Source organism: Osmerus eperlanus, chromosome 16, assembly GCF_963692335.1.
Source record: "Osmerus eperlanus chromosome 16, fOsmEpe2.1, whole genome shotgun sequence".
Lineage (NCBI taxonomy): Eukaryota > Metazoa > Chordata > Actinopteri > Osmeriformes > Osmeridae > Osmerus > Osmerus eperlanus.
This window is the reverse complement of record NC_085033.1, coordinates 13,815,107-13,833,368: the sequence shown is the minus strand read 5'-3', so window position 1 is coordinate 13,833,368 and position 18,262 is coordinate 13,815,107. Positions and strand designations below refer to the sequence as shown.

General features: G+C 47.8%; 1 protein-coding gene across 1 annotated transcript in view; it reads left to right on the top strand.

Moving 5' to 3' along the window:
• The window catches only part of pard3ab (par-3 family cell polarity regulator alpha, b), a 140,522-nt gene that overhangs the window by 101,392 nt on the left and 20,868 nt on the right, over positions 1-18,262 (top strand). Inside the window, 2 exon segments of the mRNA XM_062480484.1 lie at positions 526-654; positions 4,658-4,915. Coding sequence (XP_062336468.1) covers positions 526-654; positions 4,658-4,915 — 387 coding nt within the window.

Sequence of the window (18,262 nt, the reverse complement as noted above, 5' to 3'; positions counted from 1 at the left end):
ACTCTCCACACACACACTCTCCACACACCCTCCACACACACACTCTCCACACACCCTCCACACACACACTCTCCACACACCCTCCACACACACACCCTCCACACAGCTCTTCAGAGGCGGTAATCCCTCCCTCTTTGATCTCATCTTTCTTCTGCGCTCCCTCGCTTCTGTCTGTGTCCTCACCCTCAATTCATCTGAAGCCGTTTGGTTTGTTTGTTTCTGTTGTTCTTTAGACTTTGTCAGCCCCCCCAAACCACCCCCTCCCCTCTCATCCTTTCTCTCTCTCTCTCTCTCTCTCTCTCTCTCTCTCTCTCTCTCTCTCTCTCTCTCTCTCTCTACCTTCCTCTCTCTCTCTCTCTCTCTCTCCCCCTCTCTCTCTCTCTCCCCCTCCCTCCCTCCCTCACACTGGTTCTGAAGGAAGATTCCTCCAGGGAGGTTCTGAAGGCTCCTGTCTTGTTTTTCACCAGATTCTCTTACGGTTCTTTCGACAACAACCGACTCCGACTCGTTTGCTTCCCTCACCAGGTTCGGCAAACACCGCAAAGACGACCGTCCAGGAGACAAGATGGAGCGGAAGGGCTCCAGCAAGTGGAGGCCGGAGGAGACACAAGCGTCAGAGGAGGAGACCCTGAGGATGAAGCTGGAGCAGGAGAGGTGAGGCTGGGGAGGTGGGGCTGGGGAGGTGGGGCTGGGGAGGTGAGGGTGGGGAGGTGAGGCTGGGGAGGTGGGGCTGGGGAGGTGAGGCTGGGGAGGTGAGGCTGGAGAGGTGGGGCTGGGGAGGTGGGGCTGGGGAGGTGGGGCTGGAGAGGTGGGGCTGGGGAGGTGAGGCTGGAGAGGTGGGGCTGGGGAGGTGAGGCTGGAGAGGTGAGGCTGGAGAGGTGAGGGTGGGGAGGTGAGGCTGGAGAGGTGAGGCTGGGGAGGTGAGGAGGTGAGGGTGGGGAGGTGAGGCTGGAGAGGTGGGGCTGGGGAGGTGGGGCTGGGGAGGTGAGGCTGGGGAGGTGGGGCTGGGGAGGTGGGGCTGGGGAGGTGGGGCTGGGGAGGTGAGGCTGGGGAGGTGGGGCTGGGGAGGTGGGGCTGGGGAGGTGGGGCTGGGGAGGTGGGGCTGGAGAGGTGAGGGTGAGGAAGGGGGAGGAGAGATGGGCCTCCTCAACCGAACTTCATTGGAACGTCGGTTACGTAATAGAATACGAAATAGAATTAAGTCTTTTGAGATGCCTGGAACTTGGAAGAGATTCAACAACCAGATATGACAGAATCCAGAGAAAGTTCTGTACAGTACCACTCTCCCTGGGGCATGTTCACCCTGTCTAGCCCAGTCAGTGGAAAGCACAATGATGTGCCAGTAATTTGGGCACCAGTTTGTTAAATGCCAGAGACATTACAAGCCAAGATTTAATTAGTTCCTTTTCCACACAGTCTTTTGGGATAAGAGTTATCAGTGGCATTCTGCATGCACCTCTGTTAGTGGAGGTGAGAGATGATTACAGCTGGAAAGTTCAGGGCATCTGTTATGTGGGAGATTATTCACACGGGATGATGAGTCTTTGGTCTTTAAATCATATCTGGTTGGACGAGCTGCCTCCTCCGTGTTCACATCTAATCACCTCAGAGGTAAGAACTTTTTCCAGGAGTTTTGTCACAAAGGGAAGTTGATTTTCTTGTCTTAAAGGTTTGTGTGGTTTTTGTGTGCGGTTTCGGAAATCACCCATGATTGTAGATGGTCTGTAGCTTTCTCGTCTTTGCGGAGAAGTTGAAAACCTGTGCGAGGGAGATAGCCTGTAATCAATGCTCAGCTCTACGACAAGGGTAATGTGGTTAGAAAGTTTGTGTGTGCGTGCAAGCGTGTGTGTGCGTGCAAGTCCTCCGAGGGGGATGAAGGTTGCTCTACCCTCGACTTAATCAATGCCTCATCTGTAATGGCACACAACCCACCTCCCTGGATCAGTTGGAATTCAAATTCCTCAGACAAACCAGCTCATCGATTGGCCTGCCCCGAGGCTGGAGTAATTCTAACTGGTTGATTGACTCTGCGGGGGAATTTCTCCAGACTAGAGCCAGAGAGGAGGTTCAGGTGGTCTATGTAGCCTCTCTGCCGGAGAGCAAATTGAAACGTTTTACTTCTGAGATGTTATGAAAGGTAACACCCGGGCGTTCAGTGAAAAAGAAGACGATCACCGAGAGGTAACACGGTGTTAAGACCCAAACTGTTGTTTATACTCACACGCTCTAACCCTCATTAATAACCCTTACATTACAGAGACGTTAACTGAAATCTGATTTAAAAGCGTTAACCTTTACGTTGCTGTGAGGTGATTAATCACCTGTCCGCTGTGGAAATGTACCAGATGTGGTTTTTATGTGGAAATGTTCCAGATGTGGGTTTTATCGGAGTCCTTCGTGGTACCTTCCCCTGGTTCTTCCTGTCTCCCAGCATGTATTATCACTGGTGTAACTGTTGGCGCTTAAGGACTTGGCTCACAATGGACACAATAGGTGGTAATGGTGGATTGTTCTGCCTGGCAGCTGAGGAAAGGTCACCCGTCATCCTCGTCTTCCTTCTTCTGTCCAGACCTCCTCTTCCCTCCCTCCTCCTCATCCTCCTCTTCCTCCTCACTCCTTCCCTGGTTGGGTTATTGTACTTCTCTCTCGTTCCGTTTGTTTCTATTTTTTCACTCTTTTTTTCTCTCTCTCTCTCTTTCTCTCTCTCTCTTTCTCTCTCTCTCTCCCTCTCTCTATATTTCTCTCTCTCTTCCCTCTCCCTCTCTCTCACTCTCACTCTCCATCTCTACCTCTCTCCCTCCCTCTCTCTCTGCCCCAGTTCTCCCCTGCCAAGCAGAGATATTTCCATCTGTCAGCAAGGCTAATCATGAAGACAAACAAGCGTTTCCTCATCAGCGAGAGAGGGGCCCGAGGGACACTGTGCTGGCCAAGGGCCTCCTTCCTGCCTCACTTGGACAGACAGGACCTGCGCTGGCATCAGTGGGGTCCCTTTGAATCGGAGAGGCAGCCATGTTCTTTATTTATTTACCTCTGAACGTGGAAGCAACGTAGCCAGGAGAAGAAAAAAGATTTCCCTCAGATAATAATTATTCAAAAGGGATTTAAAAATTTCTCCTGGCTGTTCTGTGTCGTTTGTTCTGGTTCCCGAGGCGACGGTTTCCGCCTCTCGTCTGATACGAACGCTGAACAGTAGAAACAGCGGATAAGTTACAGCTGCTGTTTTCCTTGTTTGTCAGTTCAAGGATCGAGGTGCGTGTCCCCTTGTTACTAACCACACTTTAACCACGGCCCGATGCTGCATTATCAGTCCCCCGCTCCTTTTGAAACCGATGGAAACGCTTGTGTAATGGAAAGCCAGGGTCCTGATTGGTATGTCTCCCTCTGTCTTATCAGTTTAGCGGGTAAGCGTACCCAATCAGTGGGCCCCACACTCTGGAGTGGAGGGTAATGTTATTTTTCCACGGTTTTAAAGATAGAATTCTCAAGAGGGCATTTCCTTGCTGTTTTCTTAGTTAAATGCTGAGTCTGCGTTCAGGAGTAGGTCTCTGGGCCAGTCAGCACACACTCAAGGGCTGTGTTGAGTTGAATTTCCTCAAAAAGAACCTCATTCCAAAACAGAGATTTAGATTAGCAGTTGAAGTTTGTTTATTCTTGTTTTCGAGTGACTTGTTTTTTGTGTGTTTAAAAAAAAAACTTTCCCAAACTCATATGGGTAGTATAATTTTCAGAAAATATTTCCACCCATAAATAAATATATATTTTTTATGTTTCACACTTCAACCAGAAAATCTCAGTTTCTTGACATATTATTTAATTAGGCGGCAGTTTTCAGTAATTTCCGCGAGGGGGTAGTCAGGCAGAGCTGTCCCTCTCTCTTTCTCTCTCCTCCCTGCACATTAAAAGGTCTGCAGAAAAGTGAGTGGATGATAATTGGCGGTTGAAAAGGCCTGATAATTGTCAGAGTTGTAATTACAAGCTCGGTGATGTACTCTGTGCTGTAAAATGGCCGCCGTTAACGCTCGCCGCGTAATAGCCCCAGTGAGACTGAGGGTGGGTGGTGGATCTAGCCGCTCTCAGAACGAACGCCAAGGCTTTTCGTTGTTGTGATGCGTTGGCCTCAGTCAGTGTGGGCTGTGTAGAGGTGTGTTTACTGAGAGCTAAGCTTTTAGCTGGAATGTTTAGGGGCTACTAGCTGACAGCGTCCTTTTCACATGATCATTTACATTTAGTCATTTAGCAGACGCTCTTATCCAGAGCGACTTACAGTAAGTACAGGGACATTCTCCCCGAGGCAAGTAAGGTTAAGTGCCTTGCCCAGGGACACAACATAATTTTTCACGGCCAGGAATCGAACCGGCAGCCGGAAAGGGAAGCCGATTCCCTAACCGCTCAGCCATCTGACCCCATGTGACACCTCTAACAGTTGTGTTTAATGTGCTGACCCCGGTTCATGCAGCGTGACGGGATGTTTTTTTAATGAAGTCGTCGTTCAAGGCACTCCCGTATTTAACACGCACTAAAACCTTTTCAAGCAAATCAGCGAAACCTTTCTTGATTTCTAGCGTTCGCGTGTATAAACCCCATAGTTCACGTTCATGAACCCCTTTCAAACCCAGCACATTCACTGGTAATAACCGCGCCTCCCTTCCCCGTCCAGGATCCAGGCCAAGACCAGGGAGCTGAGAGAGAGGCAGGCCCGGGAGAGGGACTATGCCGAGATCCTGGACGTGGCCCGGCCCGCGGGCCCCGACGAGGAGCACCCGTACGCGGGCATCGGCCCCCTGGACACGTCCCTGGACGGGGGGCACAGCCAGCCTCACAGCCCCCGAGTGGAGCTCCACCAACACCACTACTCAGACTCTGTTTACACCCAAGTCAGCAAGGCACGCAACGGGCGCCCACCCTCGGCAGACAGGTAGGATGGAGGTCCCTGGTCACACTCCTGTTCGGGAGGGAATATCTCTGTGTTATGTCTTGAGACCTCGTAGAGCAGCGGGCTTCACCCCCTGGTCATCAGGGCCCACTGTCTTGTTTGTTCTAGATGTTTCCCTGCTCCTCCAACACTCCTGATTCAAATGAACGGGTGGTTATCAGGCTTCTGCATAGCTTGATTCCGACCTGTTCTTTTGAATCAGCCAGACCACAGCTGCTGCTGCTGCACACAAGCTGTAGTAGGACTAGAAGAACAGTCATTACCTACACTCACACACACACACACACACCACACACCACACACCACTTTAACACACACACCGTGTGTGTGTGTTAAAGAGCAGCTCAGAGGGACTGTTCAGCTCAGGGATCCGTTGGCGCTGAGCTCTCACGTCAGGGTGAAATGACATCAAATGTCACCATTCAGCTACCGGCAGACACAGTCAGCTCTGCTGCCGGGGCACGGAGATTGCCCGTGGGAGCAGGGAAGGGAATTGTTCCATGTTTCTCTCTCTCTCATTCTGTCTTTATTTCTCTTTCTTTTTTTTCACTCTCGACTCTTTCTCTTGCTCTTTCTCTCTCTCTCTTCTAGCCTCTCTCTCTCTCTCGTTGGTGTAAACACATTGTTGTGACTGGTGATACCTGTTTGAGGGTAGCAACACTGTAGTGAGCGACTGCTCATCTTAATTAAGGACCTCTAGTCTGTGCAAACTGCATGTGCTCCGGTCTGGTCTGTCTGCAGACGTCAGTGCTGCAGGCCTGGTCTGTCTGCAGTGTGAGACCAGTGATAACCTCCCTAGTCTGGATAAAGTGATTTTCCTTGTGTAACATCCCTCCACACAATGCTGTGTATATTTCATGAGCGCTGTACTACATTTCTTTTTATTGATTTATAATTCATTTAGTCTCTACTGATTTGAATGGCCTTATTATTTTGGTTGCATGCTTGATGATTCTGATGAGTTTCTTTCTTGCGTTTCTCTGTGAGGCCGTTGTGAGTACGAGAAATGCATTAGGTCATGGAATGATGGAGTAGTCATCTGGATTTGTTTAATAGAAAACTCTACTAGGAGCCTCTTTAGGACCTGAACCAGGCTGGAGAGAGGCAAGGTTTTCACTAAGTGGTTAGAACAGTGTAATTACTAGCATGCTAAAACAAAATAATGAGTTTATTTTATAAATATAATCAAATTATAAATCATTTGAGTCAAACATAACTGATCCTAGACAGTTTTGTATGTCGCTCAAGTCTTGAACAACGTCGGTTTGAGAGTCAAACAACAGTTCCTTTCAGTAACTCCTCTTCACAACCTTGAAAATACCAGCAACGCAAACACACTTCACATCTTAGCTTTCATCTCCAGGCCTCAAAACATCAGAAAAATATACCTTGGGAAAGAGAAGCAGGAAGTGTGTTTCCTGTCTGACCCCCCACTGAACAGGAAGTGAACTAGATCCTCCCCCCTTCAGGGGGGAGACCCTGTGGATTTCTCTCTGAAGCAGCAGGCATGCTGGTCGTCATGGCACCCCTGTCCTCCACCTGTCTTTCTCTCCCTCCCAGAGTCGGCAAAGATGTTGTGTAGTAACAGTTGAACCAAGAAAACAGGCTTGCCACAGAAACAGCTGTATCTTAGAAACAGGTTTGCCATAGAAACAGCTGTATCATAAAAACTGGTTTGCCATAGAAAAAGCTGTATCTTAGAAACAGGTTTGCCATAGAAACAGCTGTATCATAGAAACAGGTTTGCCATAGAAACAGCTGTATCATAAAAACTGGTTTGCCATAGAAACAGCTGTATCTTAGAAACAGGTTTGCCATAGAAACAGCTGTATCATAGAAACAGGTTTGCCATAGAAACAGCTGTATCATAATAACTGGTTTGCCATAGAAACAGCTGTATCATAGAAACTGGTTTGCCATAGAAACAGCTGTATCATAGAAACATCATCATAGAGTACAGTGGAGTATAGTACAGTACTCATCAATGATGCAAACCTGTTTTTGAAAATAAATAGCAAATATTGTTGAAAATAAACCGAAAATATGTTTTGCCAAAAATCTATATTTTTTCATCTTTTCGAAACTTCATTCAAATATATTTTGAAAACTAAATTTTTGTTTGTATTATAGAAACAGCAGTATACCTGGAATGTTAAGGGGTCAATGTGAACTCCAACATCTGGAGAGGGTTTGTGATTTAGAAGTCATGATGACTTCTAAATCACAAACCCTCTCCAGTCTTATGCTTGCATCACAGGCCAGGGGCTGCATCACAGGCTGCATCACAGGCCAGGGGCTGCATCACAGGCTGCATCACAGGCCAGGGGCTGCATCACAGGCTGCATCACAGGCCAGGGGCTGCATCACAGGCTGCATCACAGGCTGCATCACAGTCTGCCTTTAATCGTGGTCCTTCTACTTAAACCTGTTGACCTTTGTTGTCAATTTGTTTTTCAGTTTTTCGCAATACTTAGGAATCTTTAGGAATTTTGAAAGCCGTCTGAACACTCAACCTTGAAGAATTGTGGACGTCAAATTATTCCTCCTCTATATCTACTGCTTAATGCCAAGCTTGCCAACAGACAGGGTGTAGAGGCCATCATATTCATGATACTAATCTTTACATGGCATTGTTCTATGCAACCTTATGACATCATATCATTACCCTTCCACAACAACATTAATCTTTCAAAGGCCTTGTTTTAGATGACGCAACTTTCCGTGACCGTCCTCCTTAATCCAGTAACATGCTGATTTAGGTTAGATAAGAGATGATTGGGAGGACACATGAAGTGTACCGTATGACCTACGTACCCTGGATTATCTGTCATTTCTTTAAAGGTGGACAGGCAGGCCATATGCTGGATTAGTTTGGATTATGATGAAAGGTGCGTGTATTCTACGCTGCCCCCTCTGTGCTCTCACTCTCAGAATGACAGCAGGAATAATGACAGGCCAAGAGGCGCTCCGCTCTGTCTAACCCTCCCAGAGTTATAAAACATCTAACTGGCCCACCGACGATGGCTGTGCAGAGTCCCCACAACCAAACCAACAGCTGGGTAAATACACGGCAGGAATTCATTTTCTAATTGGCCTTGTTTAGTTTTTTTTGTCTTGCTTTTTTTTTTTTTACGACGGCCCATCAGAAATGTCAGTTGGACTGTAAAGCGTAAAATGTCTCTGCCAGGAGCCGGAGAGGAATACTCAGGGAACCGACGGCCATTTCCTCCGTCCTGAACACCGTGACTGAGTTCTGTCAACTCCATCAGTCTGCTCGCGACAGTGGAAACTGCAGGGATAAAACCTTGCTGAGTGGAGTTGATGGTTTGCCGTAAAGATTTAATGGTAGATAAACTATCTTAGGTAGATGTTAGTTTTTTTTTTCATTTTTTGGTACATCTATTAGGCAATGTGAAACGAAACTCTGCTTATAGCTGAGGGAGCTTTTTAAGAGTCAAACTCAACCCCTGTTGAGTTTGACTCTTAAAAAGCTTGAATGCAAAAGTGGCATCCGTTGAAATAACTCGTTTTTATAGCGTCACAAGTGATTGTTGTATGAAATGCATTGAAGGCACTGTGTGCTTCGGGTGATAAGAATAGCTTCGGTCGCTTTTGGTTTTCGGCCAAATGGCAAATCTCCTTCTTTCAAACCTCGCTTGTTCCCCCGCACCCTCCTGATCTGCCAAGCATAATATTGTGCAAAGTTCCACCTTTTTATCTCTGCAACCTTTTCCCACAATTACAGCAAATATTTCACAAGAGGTCCGCGCGGATGTCTGACATCTGGTTACGTTTGTCATCGTTTAAGCATATTTGTAGCTCCTTAGACTGTGCAAACACAACAAGAGACAACATCATTTTATGAGTCCTTGATTCTGCTCCATGTCAGTGGCACAAAGTCACAACAAACACCCAATAACTTAAGCGTTTACCGCAAAGTAACGGAGAAATTAAATTCACTTAAGCGTTCAACATCATACCAGCCTGATAATTGTATCGTTGTGGATGTTGAGCGTCGGTTTCCCACAATCCCTTCATCAGGCTGACAGGAAGTGAATCGTCCCCGTGAGGCAGTGTTGCTTCACCCGCTCAGACGAGGCCTGGGCCAGAGCTCGTCTGGGTTTCACATGATTAGATTCCCGCCTCCGCTCCCAGACTGTGGTTCTCCTTCCTCTGCTTCATTATATTCATCCAGGACCTGGGGGGAGGGGGGGGGAGAGGGGGGGGAGAGGGGGCGTGTAAGGAGGGCGGGGGGGGTAGGGAGAGGGGGGAGAGAGGTAGGGGAGGGGAGAGGGGGGGGTAGGGAGGCCCAGGGGGTAGGGGGGTATGGGGGGGCCTTGGAAAGGAGAACGGGAGGCCTGGGGGGTAGGGGGCTGGGGGGCATACGTAGGCCTGGGGGGAGGGGGGGTTGACAGGAGTCTGGGGAGGGATAGTGGTGCCGTACACCGTATCACAACCGCACCAGGACCACAGCGTTGGAGACAAACACCTCTGCGTGGTGCGCCGCTCCCAGGGCGACCCAGCAGAGATCCCATCGAGGGGGCGACAACCTTTCCAGGTCGGCGTGCTCGCGCTCTCAGCTGAATGGAGCAGAGTCGCAGTTGAACGTCAGCCCAGAGAGGATTTGCAGAGTAAAGTGTACCAAAGGGCAATTAATTCCCCACATTCAGCATGGGTAATCTTACTCTCTCTCTTTGTCTCTTTCTCTCATCTCTTTCTTTCTCTCATCTCTTTATCTCTCTCTCTCTTTCTCTCATTTCTCTCTCTCATCTCTTTATCTCTCTCTCTCTTTCTCTCATTTCTCTCTCTCATCTCTTTATCTCTCTCTCTCTTTCTCTCATTTCTCTCTCTCATCTCTTTATCTCTCTCTCTCTTTCTCTCATCGCTTTCTCTCTCCATTCAGAGAGCTTGGAGATACCCAGCATGAGTCTCCCCCAGGCACAAAGAAGCACATAAACACACACACATAAACACACACACGTAAACACGCGTAGGCTACTTGTCAAACGCACAACACAACCCCGCAGTAATGTGTGTGTGTGTGTGTGTGTGTGTGTGTGTGTGTGTGTGTGTGTGTGTGACATTAGAGAGGATGAGAGGATGCTAGCCCAGTCGGAACACACACCCTGTCACCCTCCATAACTCACGTATCTGACGACATCTGCAGCGTTAATTTAGCCGATGTTTACAATGACTTCATAATCCATAACCTCCTGACCTGCCCCTCAGCGTGACATCTTCCTGGTACATCCTCAATCCCAGATTATAACCAAGCAGTTTATCACAGTGTTTATTCCTTCTTCTTTTTTTTATTGATAATTTAATCACAACATTTAGCTGTCATTTCGGTGTCCATTCCGGACGCTCAGTTTCACAAAGAGGCCTCTAGATGCTCTTAGTGCTTTTTAGAATCATCTGTTTTCAGGTGGAAAGGAGGATAGTGTGTTTTTACAAGGGTATGTGTGTACTGTATTTGTGTGTGTGTGTGTACTGTGTGTGATGGGTTTTGAGACATGTGTGTGTGTGTTGGCGTGGGATTGCGTGGCACGTTCACAAGGTTGAAGTGTGTGGAGGACGTTCCCAGACACCCTCCGTCACCATCACACCTTCTCCTCTTCGTTTGTCATGTAACCCTCCGGGGGATGCAGGGATTACCCCATCTGTTGACGCAACACTCAGTCAATCAAGCCATAGATACCCCCCAGCGCCCCCGACACACACACACACACACACACAACCCCCCTCACAACCAGGGTCAACCCACCCCTTATAGGAGAGGATAGGACAGGATTTGACTACTTACAGTAATGGACAGCTGAATTAGTAAACATTGTGGAACACATGATCATTTTTAAGAGTGTTTGATTTGACCATCTGGGTGCCAGACGTGTCGTATTTCTGACATACTGAGATTAGCTCTGTATACACATAAACATATTTTAATTAACCATAGAGGTTGACTGATATTGGACGGGGAAAAAAACCCAACAGGATTAGCAACCGAATCTTCAAAAATTGAATTTGAACACCATCTATAACACAATAGTATTTATTTTATTTAAAAAACGCCCTGTGTGGTCGTTATCCCCGCAGTGAAGCAAAATGGCCATCAAACGTCAATACATTTTTGTTTCCTCAAACCCGCTTGGTCATTTGAAGGCCGCTCCGTGTGTGAGTGATGTTGTGCAGCGTGGCCCTGGCCGGGCGGAGTGGCCCTCGGGGGACCAGGATGTTGGTCTGAGCAGACAACTGCCCTGGATGATGAGTGAGGCACCTGTAGCTGCATCCGGCTCTCCCTCACTGGGGAAGAGAACCACACACAGGTCAACTGCTTCCAAATGATGGGAAATTGCCTGTTAAGGTGCGTGTGTGTGTTTGCGTGTGTGTGTGTGTGAGGGTGTGTGTGAGGGGGTTTGTGTGTGCCAGCGGCGGTACGGTGTGTTGTTGCATGCGTGTGCCTGTGGGACAGTTTGAAGGCCAATATTGACCATGCTGTCAGCAGAATGATGTCACAGTACTCTCATATCTGAAGCCCGAATGACTGAGCACCCCCCACCGTGGAAAACCTATTTCTGGCCGGATCACTTAACAGGCTTCAACCTACTCAGAGACAAAGGGGGGGGTGGGGGGGGTTAAGCAATATAGAAGTAGCATTTCACCCACACACAAACACATTAACGTTGATGTTTTCCCTCGAAACGGCATTCAAATCCACTTTCTCATCCGTCATACTAAAGTATTTGATGTCCGACACTCTTAATGGACTTCTAAGGAGCTTAGATCACAGGCGTAATGCCCTACAGTATGCTCCACATTAGTTTCCATTTAATGGCGTGAGTCGGTCCCGGCGTATCCCTCCCCACGGAGAGTTAGATCGGAACCCTTCGTGGTGTGAATCGGAACTGAGAACTGAGTGTTACATTTGGAGTCTCTCGCGTGGACATTTAGAACGCCTCTCCGACCTAAAAGCATTGTGACCTACATTCAATGTCAGAATGCGCTTGTTCCATCCATCGGATACTGGATCTGAACTAAATCCCCCCCCAGCCCCCCTAGGGGTACACTGTGGTGGGGCCCCCCACAGAGCATTAGATCAGCCTCGACTGGGTGGGTCGTACCATTTTGATGCAGATGAGGGGGGGGATTATGAACAATCTAATAAGCTGTTTGATTGAAGACTTTAGATCTGGGTGGGGGCTGGCGGGCTGGTAGCATCGTGAAGCTGTGTGATGTGAGACACAAACATGTGGAGGGAATCATGTCCATAGAAGGTGGATGAACTGTGTTTGATGAGGATAGAGACCCACCAGGTGGAATTGTAGGTGTGTGTTCATTTATCTCTGTCTATCCTGTTTCGGAGCTAGCTGGGTGATGAGATAGAGGCCAGTTGAGGGGGGGGGGGGGGGGGTCATCTCATCTCCACGTAGCTCAGCAGCACAGAGAGAAGTCCTGAGAACATAAAGAAGCTTCTGGCTTCTATTAAAGCTGCCAGGTCTTAGTTAAGAGGCTCCACAGATCTGAGAGTGCTCTCTCTGTCTCTCTCTCTGTTTTTCTCTCTGTCTCTCTCTCTTTCTCTCTGTCTCTTTCTCTCTCTCTATCTCTCTCTCCAAGCCTGGAAGATCCCATCCCTCCATGAGGGCTGTATAAACCGTTATCTCCTGAAACGATCATCGTAAGGCTCATAAGGAGTGAGAGACTGACAGAGACGTGACCTCAGCTGACAGCATGGCCGCTAGTCCCATTAACAGACATCATCCATGTTCAGAGAGAGGTGAGACTATCCACGAGCAGAGAGAGAGAGCGAGAGAGAGAGAGCGAGAGAGAGAGAGCGAGAGAGAGAGAGAGAGAGAGAGAGAGAGAGAGAGAGAGAGAGAGAGAGAGAGAGAGAGAGAGAGAGAGAGAGAGAGAGAGAGAGAGAGAGGTGTTTCCTGTTGGACACTGTGAACACAAATTAAAACTGACATAATGAAGGAAGACTGGAGTTATGGGGGGGAAGAAGAAGAAGAAAAAAAAAACATTAAAGGTTGAACTTGTCAGACATTGTGGATAGTACTACGCCTTGTCATTAAGGCCAGGGCTCGTCATTGCGTCAGGAGAGAGTTACACACAGTTACAACAGGCCGTCACGTTTTTAAAATGTTCATGCTCTACTTTGTTTTCCTTCCCCCTCATTCGGTATTCTGCCACCGTCTAGCGCCCGATGACACTCGGCATAAATGTATTAATGTGCGGATGTTTTCTCTCCCGTCGGAGAAATTTGCGAGTCATCTTTCAAACGCTTCCCTTCGACTTACCGACAGCGACAGAGAAAAAGGGCGAGCCGCAGCGATTAAATCAGACGCGACGCGGACGTTGACAGTTTTGTCAAGGCGCCACGTACCAAAAAGCCCATTATTATGGCTGAGATGGCTTGTGTTTGTGATTCGCGCGGCCCCTTCACTCACTACGTCGCTCCTCTTGTATCAGACATGTCACATTCGGGCTGGCAGATTATTAGATCTCAGTGCGCTGGAGTGCCCAGGGGAGAATAAACACAAGCACACAGCAAAGCCAGGTATTACACTTTCAGCAAGGTGGAAATGGTCGTTTAGAACGGATGATTGTTTGGTTTGCCCGAGGGTGTGTTGCTGGGGTTATGTTCGAACGGTAAAAGTGTTGTTCCCATGGCTACACTTAACCTCGTTAAATATGATCTCATTCTCACAGTTTAGGATATGTTTCCTGTCGTACGCTAACCTCCCGTAGATACTAATGATACTCCTATGTGAGCAGGAGATGCATCCAAATGTATCACACACATACATCTAAATGTCTGTTAGGTTGAGGGAATGTCCTGGTGGTTTTGAAGGATCATGGTTGTGTACCTCGAGGCTGTGTAACTAATGAGAGCGCTCTCCCCTTCACTTTGAAGTTTATCATTAAGAGGTAGGCTCTTTATATCAACAGGATGCTGTGCACGCGTGCCTCCCTGTGTGTGTGTGTGTATGTGTGTGTGTGTATAGTGTCTCATTACGGGAGGGGGGGGGGGGGGGGGCAGACCTCACCCTCCAGGCTAGCTATCCCAGAATGCTCTCGGTTGTGGGGCTTCAGGTTTCGTCCCAGCAGGAGGTCTCTCCAGCGATCCACTAAAGCTGTCATGTACTGTGGACCTGCACACATGGGGCCCCCGTCACTGAACTGGGCCATGGAACAGTCGTAAGACTGCCTTCGGAATGGAATGTTGACAGTGGGATTTAGAATCTGGATTTATGTTGGAAGTTCTAATAGAATGACTACAGAACAAACATGTTTTTGTTTGGCATACAATGCATATAATATGCACAGACACAAAATGCATCCAGTATGGACATGAATATATTTAGGATGACTTTCACAAAGTCATTTAATTTATATTATTAATTTAATGTTTTCATAATTATTTTTCTTTGAAGCGTTTATTTCAGAAGTTGGTGTGACAAAGCTTCGAATTCTGCCGATTGACTCATAAAGGCGCTCATTTATATGATAATTACAGAGCGAAATATTTAAAAAGATAATTACAGAGGGAAATATTGGAAATTAAGATATGATCATAAATTATTATGGTTCATAACTCACCGATTATTTCGTCTCTCTTGGTCCTTGGTGAGAATGCCCCCTAAATACACACAGCTTTAGCGCACTACACACCGACAGTAGACCGAGCAAAGCAATCAGGCCACCAGTATTAATTTGTCGAACACACGACAGGTTTCTGTTAGAGATAAATCGCTAACTTTGACCAAAAAAAAAAGTATTGAATTGGCTCTAGTTGTTTGGCTTTGCCAAGCCGCTCTTTGCTAATGAACGGAACTCAATTGGGATTATGGGACTTTGACTGACTTCAAAGTAATTACTTCTTCTGTCCGCTCACACTCACACACAAAAAAAAACTTTCGTTCAAAAGTTGTTGTCTTTATTTAATTAAATGAGATGATTTAACTAGAAAGAAGCAATTTAGCTAATTAGGAACAAGAGAGAGGATTCAAAGCGCGCTGGGGTTTTCACCAGTAGATAGGCTTGTTATTCTATCTGCTTCTCTGCTGACACTTGTTTGGATCCCAGCTTCACTGCCTTGAATTTCAATGGATTCATATCTGGAAATGTGTGTCCCTTTGTGAGGTCGTAGAAATGAGTTACTGCAGCAGTGAGGGGAATGAAGCTAGCATCTGGAGGAGAGAGATTGGTGAAAACTGTCTGAACCACCACAGAATGACTTATTTTGCCCCGATTAACTATGCAAATCTGGTATTGTGGAGAGTATATAAATAGTTCAGAGAGGGGACATGACAAGATTTCTGTTCGAGAAATGCCTTTGCTGTGAGATACTACATCAATACACACGCAAAGAAAATGTAATTCGGTCCTTCTGATGTACAGAATTGTGCACATTTTACACACTGTTGAAAGAACTTCTTCTTTTCCCAACTAAACGTCTTTCTTCCTACAAACATTATACATTTGAGGTTTAACAAAGACCAGAAAGGTATGACTCTAAAGAACCTCACTGCTTGTCCTCTCTCTCTCAGACAGAGCTAATGAGGTTTTTAAAATCTCCACCAGAGAAAAGCCAAGATTAAAGCAATCCCAATTAGACCCAATTTGTGACATTTTCATGGCTACAGAGTGGGAGGTGAGAGGGGCTGTTTCTGAGGATATCCATTTCAGCCCTCATTTCTGAGGAGAAGCAGACCAGGTCCATTTTCTGGCGGACACAGGAGTGCCTCCTGCCTTGGGAGCTGGAGAGGAGGATGTGAGAGGGGGGGGAGGGAGGGGGAGGGAGGGAGGGGGAGGGAGGGAGGGGGAGGGGGCCCCCTGGAGATTGTAGGGGGGAGTCTGTGGTTTTTAGAGGAGGAGAGGGAGAGGAGGGGCGAGGAGAGGAGTTTAGGGATGTGGTGTTGACAGTTCTGTCAGGCTGGGATACCTTGAGGTTTCCTCTCTCTGTGTAGGTGCTGTGTGTAGTCTCTCTCTCTTTCTGTCTCCCTCTCTCTCTTTCTCCTTCTCCCTCCCTGCCTCCCTTTTTCTCTCTCACTCCAGAGATGGCAGTTGTTAAGGTACATTACAGGGTACAGTAGACCTGGCTGCATAACTCTTCACCCTGTATACTGAGACTGAGAGTGGGATGGCTGTGTGTGTGCTTGTCAGAGAGAGAGAGAGGGAGAGCGGGAGAGAGAGCGGGAGAGATAGTGGGAGAGAGCGAGAGAGGAGGAGGAGTACAGTCCTTCCCTGAGGGTTTGGAAAGACAGACATGCTCGTTCACTTTCTCTTAATGATCCAGCTGGAAGTGAGAAACAACCAGATATAGCTTGTGTGTTTCTGGGTGTGTTTGCGTTCCTGTGAGTGTGTGTGAAAGAGAGGAAGGAAGACAGTGTGAGAGAGAGTGAGAGACGGTGTGTGTTTAAGACAGAGAGAAACAGTCCATCCTCTGCCAGTCCTATTGATCCTGCAGTTTGTCCCGGGCTAATGGATGGCTATTGGCCCCCACCCCTAGCCCAGCCCGCACTCTGTTAGCACAAATAATGACTAATCAATACGTGCTGGAGTTCCCTGGTTGTCCCCTCAACACATGATTTATGCCACAGCAACACCCATGTAGCGTCCTTTGCATTCCCTCACTTCAGCTACCAGCCAATCAATTTAGCCAATCAAACTAAGGGCCCTTTCCATCATAGACAATTATTTAAGCCGGCAGCTCAGGGTTTCATTGGCCGGTTAGGATGCCGACGTGACCCCGGCGACATCTGATTGGAGCGTGTTATGATTGGGTCTGTCGTCGTCAGCGGGCTGGGAGGGGGGCGTGGATTGATGGTTCCCAGTGGGAGGGGGGGTCAGGTGGGGTCGGGGGGGGAGACCAGAGGTGGGGGGGGGGCGTTGATGGGTGCTGTTGCCTTGGTTCCCCATCACTCACTGTCTGTTAAGCAGTTCCTCTGTGTGTGATTTGTGTGACATCATCACACCATGTATGGATTTAGCACATACTCAAAGACAAGCGTGTTCCCTTCCGTGGTCTGTTTTTTTTGTTCTCAATAAACAAACACGCTTGTGCTGGAGTGCTCACATGTTTGTGTGTGAACTTGTTTATGTGAGCGGGCATATTTGTGAATGTGTGTTATCTGTGGGAGCTAGTGTGTGTGTACATGAATGTGTGTGTGTGTGCGTGTACATGAATGTGTGTGTGTGTACGTGTACATGAATGTGTGTGTGTGTAAAGGCCGGGTAAGTGATCTGTCCCGGGGGGGGGTGGGGGGCTCCGGTGGCAGTGCCCCCCCTCACAGTGCACCAGGTCAGGCCAGACCACCACAGCCCTCCCCCTATCCCATCTGGTTCCATGGACCCATTCAGGAAACGGCGCTGACAACCAAATATTCTGAAATATACATTTGAATGGTTTCTTCCCCCCCCCCCCCCCCCCCTTCTCACTAAAGGAGATATTCTACTGCTAGAGAGGCGAGTTTAACAGCTTTGATTCTCACGTATGAAAAGGAACGAAGCACTGTTATAAGAAGAGACTCTAGAGGAGGGTTGAGATTGTGAACCTTTCCATTTTCAAAAAGCGATTCATTTAACAGATGCTTTTTATCCAAAGCGAACTACAAAAAAAAAGTACAGTAGTAGATCAAGGATTTGGAAGTGTGTAGTTCCAACGGTATTTTGGTGGTCAGAGTGGAGGAACAGTGACAGCCATATTGTACCAGCGTGAGACTTCAGCCGCCCAGGCTGACCTGTGGAGACGTGATATTCTCCGTCTAATATCGTCTCGCTTCTAATTACCGGGCAGAAATATCTTACTTGGCGTAGCGGATGCGAGTCCTGCTAATCCTCATTAAAAGAGGGGCTTAATGCAGTTTTAGAATGTATTTTGGGATTTTAATACCATATGATTTACGTTCCTGCTTCGCGTAATCCCGCCATAAAGATCAAATTGGGTGTGAACAACCCATAACACAGACTAATCCCTAAAACCTTCTTGTTTCCCCTTCTAATATGCTGATTCCTTTTTTTCCCTTTTCATTTTTGGTTTTCCCTGTAACCCTAACTCAGAAAGCTTGTGTACATCTGACTAACCCCTTGTGTGTGTCTCCCCCTTCCTCCCATGGTCTCACCTGCTCAGGACCCCCACCTCAGTGCCAGGACACCACCAGGTACAGTAACACCCTCACCCTCTAGTGACGAGCCCCGTACACCCACTGTACTGTAGCATGTAGCAGTAGTATTTCCACTAGAGTCCCGGTCTGCTTCCTGTGGAGAGCGACGAGGCGTTCGAGCAGTCCCTCGTGACGGGGGCTCCCTGGGTCTCTACGCCCCGGAGAA